This window comes from Nanorana parkeri, unplaced genomic scaffold (genome assembly GCF_000935625.1).
Source record: "Nanorana parkeri isolate BGI_ZX_2015 unplaced genomic scaffold, ASM93562v1 scaffold1377, whole genome shotgun sequence".
Taxonomy (NCBI): domain Eukaryota; kingdom Metazoa; phylum Chordata; class Amphibia; order Anura; family Dicroglossidae; genus Nanorana; species Nanorana parkeri.
The window spans coordinates 55,604-61,941 of NW_017307645.1; the positions used below are offsets into that span (position 1 = coordinate 55,604).

The 6,338-nt window shown below is 51.5% G+C and overlaps 1 protein-coding gene across 1 annotated transcript in view; it reads right to left on the reverse strand.

Annotated features, from left to right (window-relative positions):
• The window catches only part of CCDC14 (coiled-coil domain containing 14), a 10,914-nt gene extending 6,828 nt beyond the window's left edge, over nt 1-4,086 (reverse strand). Inside the window, exons 1-8 of the mRNA XM_018569665.1 lie at nt 3,957-4,086; nt 3,376-3,431; nt 3,223-3,298; nt 2,589-2,661; nt 1,175-1,342; nt 958-1,116; nt 591-877; nt 59-359 (exon numbers count right to left, since the gene is read on the reverse strand). Of these exons, the coding sequence (XP_018425167.1) occupies nt 59-359; nt 591-877; nt 958-1,116; nt 1,175-1,342; nt 2,589-2,661; nt 3,223-3,298; nt 3,376-3,431; nt 3,957-3,980 (1,144 nt within the window). The 5' untranslated portion in view covers nt 3,981-4,086. The remainder of the gene's footprint in view (nt 1-58; nt 360-590; nt 878-957; nt 1,117-1,174; nt 1,343-2,588; nt 2,662-3,222; nt 3,299-3,375; nt 3,432-3,956) is intronic.
• Nucleotides 4,087-6,338: the final 2,252 nt, after the last annotated feature.

Consider the following 6,338-nt stretch of genomic DNA (forward strand, 5'->3'; position numbering starts at 1 on the left):
CCCACCCCCCTCAGGGAACGTAGAATGACCGTCATCAATACTGATCAGGGAACGATACCTTGATCGGCCACCAGAGCCTTGATCTCTCCCAGAAGATATTTCACCGTTTTGATCTTCTCTTCGGTTTTTTTCGGGCTGCTCTTTTTATTCCCGTTGAAGCTCGTCTGACAGCTGATGTCTCTGGCAGTGGCCTTGTCCATCATGACCTCCTCGTCGTCACTGGACGTCTCCTCGGTCTCTGTCGCGAGACTCTCTTTTTCACTGTGCAGCTGTGCCAAGTGTGCGGCGACACACTGCAGGAGATCCGAGTCCGATATCTGCTTGTTAGAATTACTGGGCTGGTCAGCTTGGCAGGTCGGCTGATAAGAGGAGAATATCAAGTAAAATGTCACCAGCACACCAAACGTTATTCAGCAAAAGTCCATTTATTGACACATTGCCATTCAGTCAAGCTCTTTCGGGGGCCCCAAGGGTACCCCCCTTCACCAGTCTCAGAATGACACAGTCTCAAAGCACTAGGGATGCACCGATACCAAGTATTTGGGAAAGTACTCGTACTCGCCCAAATGCTCCGATGCCTAGCCCCATACTTGAGCTTCAAGTATCGCCCCCTCCTCCATAGATCTGAGCGGTAGGATCGCCCCCTCCTCCATAGATCTGAGCGGGAGGATCGCCCCCTCCACCAGAGATCTGAGCGGGAGGATCGCCCCCTCCACCAGAGATCTGAGCGGGAGGATCGCCCCCTCCTCCAGAGATCTGAGCGGTAGGTCCACCATAAAATTCCTCACCTGAGGGTCTGCTGACTGTCGAGGTGACAGGGTCAGGGTCGGGGTTGACGTTGCTAAGCGACAATTAAACAATACGGCCGATTCGGGACCTGCGGAGGATCATCAGCAGAAATGTTACTACAAATAGAAGACGAGATAATAATAAATTGGTTCTTGCCGTATCGCGTACCTGACGCAGCACTGCGCATTCCTCTGTTCAGAAGCTGCATCTGTGATTGGACGTGGTCACAGCTTGTGGGGGGCGGTGCGGTAGACGAGGCCGTCCCGGGGGGTCTCTGAACCTCCACATTACTAGAACCCCTCCAAGGTGCCGACTTCCTGACAATAACTGAAAGAGGAAACACAGATGAGATTACGGGGCTCAGTCCAATGCGGATCACACAGACCACCAACTTCCTTCAATGACATCATGGGATGAGCTCTGCGATTGGACAGCACAGACCCCACCCACCCACCTTTCTCTCTGTGCACATGTGACGCGGTAGACGGCTTCTTCACTGCGTTCTTCTTCACTCTTCCTGAAGATTTCACATGAGTTCTCTTTGTTGTGTTCTCTGCGTGCGAGACACGGGAGAGAGGACTGAAATCACAATGTCACCCCGACATCAGAATGGCGGGAGAGGACGAGACCCGTTACATACAGCACTGCCAGGCAGCCAATCAGTGAGCTACTAACGCTGCAACTGTGCCAACATCAGCGTGTTCACTCAGTGTAACTTACGTCTGACCTCCGTCCTCCCCTTCGGCCCTCCACCTGACCTCCGTCCTCCCCTTTGGCCCTCCACTTTGCCCTTGATCATTCCCTTCAGGCCGTCCAACTGACCTCCGCCTGCCCCTCCCTTCCACCTGACCTCCGTCCTCCCCTTCGGCCCTCCACCCGACCTCCGTCCCTCCCTTGGGCCTTCCACCCGACCTCCGTCCCTCCCTTGGGCCCTCCACCCGACCTCCGTCCCTCCCTTGGGCCCTCCACCCGACCTCCGTCCCTCCCTTGGGCCTTCCACCCGACCTCCACCCTTGGGCCTTCCACCTGACCTCTGTCCCTCCCTTGGGCCTTCCACCTGACCTCTGTCCCTCCCTTCAGTCTTATATCCGACCTCCCCTTCAGTCTTGCACAGTTGCACCGGCTCCTCTTCCTCTGATGTCACTGCACACCGGGAGCTCCTCATAATGTGTATTAGAAGCTGCAGCAAGTCAGATAGAGCTCCGCCCCATTTCCTGGTTGGAGGATGTCCAGTATCATCTAGCACTTTACCCCTCAGGCTAACGTTCCCTGGCCCCGCCCCTTTTATTAATTGGATTTCAGTTCTTTCAATCACGGAGGCTCAGCATCACATGCAGGCGTTACCTAGGGTGGTCTGCATGCAAATACATCCTGCCCGGGACCACCCACCCCCCTCAGACTGACACCCACCCCCAAATCTCCTAGCAGGGGTGTCACATTCTGACTGGTTGTAATTGGTGAGGGTGCTCTCCGCACACCTTTCAGCAGTCCTGGCCAATAGAGATGAGGTGCTTGCAGTAACTCCCACGGATGGCACCGTGTAATGCACAAAGTAGAAAGAATAGGTTACCAGCACTCAAAATGATTTCAAATAGATAAGTCCTTTTTATTGGACATACGTGTCGCAATAGTCAAATAGCCAACGTTTCGGGGCCACGCAGGGTCCCTTCCTCAGGGCAAAAGATGTGACCCACATCTTTTGCCCTGAGGATCATTTTGAGTGCTGGTAACCTATTCTTTCTACATTCTGACTGGTGACTCTCTATAGAAGAGACTGAGTGTGCAGGAGGAGTCCGTACCTCGTCCTTCGCTCTGCAGGATGTCTTGTAATAACACCGCACATTGGTCCAGACCTCTATTGATGACTAAAACCTGCAATGAGAGCAACACCGCGCTTCAGATATCAGCCCGGGAATACGCAACAACAAATCAGAAGAGACGAACAGTCAAATAATCCCCGGTCTGGCTCCGCCCACCAACAGAAAAACTCCTCAGCCGATGCGTCTGCGACGGCTCAGAGGCCGGGCGACGCTGACCATGTGACTATCAGACTCTGAGGACGGAGTGCCCGGTATGGTCTCTAACAGGCACCCGGATCCGTTGAAGAACGCACATCTGTGGTGTGGCGTGTACATAGCGTGTGCCGTGCTCGTTATGTTTACATGATTATAGCGGTCTATACACATGATACAGCGTCTTCATCACCATGGCAACCAGCCCGTCACAAGCCCACGGCCGCCCTCTTCCTGGCATCGGGTCACCCCCTGGATTCCCCCTCCGTGTCTGGGTACAGTGGGGCGGGCGATTGGTTGGGATTGTGGCAGGGTGTCGGGTGGACGCCATTGCTGACAGAGGAGGGCTGTGATTGGCTCCCAGTGATCACAAGACACGGAGACACTCTGTACATGTTCCCGATATGATTTCTGCTCTGACCTGATCTTCGGAGTCGGTGGAGCACAGAGAGTATCCGGAAACAGCAGGCGCGGTGGAGGCCTTCCTGGGGGCGATCCTGGGGAGAGGAGACAGAGAGGTGATGAGGGGAGGGGGTGTTGTAGCGTGGAGGTCTTATGGAGGCCGAGTACCTACCTCTTCTTACTGCTCAGAGATCTGCCCGGAATCGGAATCCTCCCGGAAGAGAAAGCCTGGAACACAATAACATCGAGTGTCATCCCAATCAACACCCATCCCCCACATCCACCCTGAGGTCACCTGTCCCCTCCATCTCCACCCTGAGGTCACCTGTCCCCTCCATCTCCACCCTGTGGTCACCTGTCCCCTCCATCTCCACCCTGTGGTCACCTGTCCCCTCCATCTCCACCCTGAGGTCACCTGTCCCCTCCATCGCCACCTTGAGGTCACCTGTCCCGTTCATCTCCACCTTGAGGTCACCTGTCCCGTTCGTCTCCACACTTCGGTCACCTGTCCCCTCCATCTCCACCCTGTGGTCACCTGTCCCCTCCATCTCCACCCTGTGGTCACCTGTCCCCTCCATCTCCACCCTGAGGTCACCTGTCCCCTCCATCTCCACCCTGAGGTCACCTGCCCCCTCCATCTCCACCCCGAAGCCTCCTGCCCCCACCTTCTCCAGACGTACATCATAACCCTGCGCCCCTCCTCCACTATTCCTCAGAGAGGCCCTGACCCCCCTGGTGTCCCCCAGCTCTCACCTTGCCGACCCCCGCTCTCGCCATTCTCCGCTGTGGCCACCTCACACTCCAATTCTCACTTGACTCTGCCGCCCGGAAGTGTCTCTATGGAAACCAGCAACCGCCGGAAACAAACAAGCGCCTTCGGGAGGCGGGAAATACGCGGACTCCCCCCTCTCAATAATATTGCAAGCGACTAACCCCGCCTAGTACCTTCACCGCGACTGGCCGGCTCCTCCCACACACTCCGCCCTTCGGATCTCTTCACTGACATTGATCCCGCCCACTGCCTGTCAACGGAATGACCGGCTCCTCCAATGGCAGTCCGCCTTCTTACTGACCTAGTACAGAAAGGCCACACCCCCTGCCTGTCACTCCAGCCTTCAGTTCCTTATATGGAACATTGTATCTGCTAATATATCAAAGTGAATATAAAACCGAGAATACATTGTAGCTTCCTGTCCTTAGATTTGTCTGCACCCCCCCCTATACCTTCCAGTCCTTACATGTGGTGGCTGCACCAACAAGATACCACTCACAAATTTCTCTTCCCCCTTACAGTGTCCATTCTCTTCCCCAATCCATTGGCGGGGGTTCTGTAGTAGCACTTCAGTAGGAGGTGCTGAGAATGGCAGGATCTACTGCAAAGAAACCTCATATAACTGTATACAGGAAGACGGTATGCCATATAACTGTATACAGGAAGACGGTATGCCATATAACTGTATACAGGAAGACGGGATGCCATATAACTGTATACAGGGAGACGGGATGCCATATAACTGTATACAGGGAGACACAATGCCATATAACAGTATACAGGGAGACAGGATGTCATATAACTGTAAACAGGGAGACAGGATGCCATATAACTGTATACAGGGAGACAGGATGCCATATAACTGTATACAGGGTGACAGGATGTCATATAACTGTATACAGGGAGACAGGATGCCATATAACTGTATACAGGGTGACAGGATGTCATATAACTGTATACAGGGAGACAGGATGCCATATAACTGTATACAGGGTGACAGGATGTCATATAACTGTATACAGGGAGACAGGATGCCATATAACTGTATACAGGGTGACAGGATGTCATATAACTGTATACAGGGAGACAGGATGCCATATAACTGTATACAGGGTGACAGGATGTCATATAACTGTATACAGGGAGACAGGATGCCATATAACTGTATACAGGGTGACAGGATGTCATATAACTGTATACAGGGAGACAGGATGCCATATAACTGTATACAGGGTGACAGGATGTCATATAACTGTATACAGGGAGACAGGATGCCATATAACTGTATACAGGGTGACAGGATGTCATATAACTGTATACAGGGAGACAGGATGCCATATAACTGTATACAGGGTGACAGGATGTCATATAACTGTATACAGGGAGACAGGATGCCATATAACTGTATACAGGGTGACAGGATGTCATATAACTGTATACAGGGAGACAGGATGCCATATAACTGTATACAGGGTGACAGGATGTCATATAACTGTATACAGGGAGACAGGATGCCATATAACTGTATACAGGGTGACAGGATGTCATATAACTGTATACAGGGAGACAGGATGCCATATAACTGTATACAGGGTGACAGGATGTCATATAACTGTATACAGGGAGACAGGATGCCATATAACTGTATACAGGGTGACAGGATGTCATATAACTGTATACAGGGAGACAGGATGCCATATAACTGTATACAGGGTGACAGGATGTCATATAACTGTATACAGGGAGACAGGATGCCATATAACTGTATACAGGGTGACAGGATGTCATATAACTGTATACAGGGAGACAGGATGCCATATAACTGTATACAGGGTGACAGGATGTCATATAACTGTATACAGGGAGACAGGATGCCATATAACTGTATACAGGGTGACAGGATGTCATATAACTGTATACAGGGAGACAGGATGCCATATAACTGTATACAGGGTGACAGGATGTCATATAACTGTATACAGGGAGACAGGATGCCATATAACTGTATACAGGGTGACAGGATGTCATATAACTGTATACAGGGAGACAGGATGCCATATAACTGTATACAGGGTGACAGGATGTCATATAACTGTATACAGGGAGACAGGATGCCATATAACTGTATACAGGGTGACAGGATGTCATATAACTGTATACAGGGAGACAGGATGCCATATAACTGTATACAGGGTGACAGGATGTCATATAACTGTATACAGGGAGACAGGATGCCATATAACTGTATACAGGGTGACAGGATGTCATATAACTGTATACAGGGAGACAGGATGCCATATAACTGTATACAGGGTGACAGGATGTCATATAACTGTATACAGGGAGACAGGATGCCATATAAC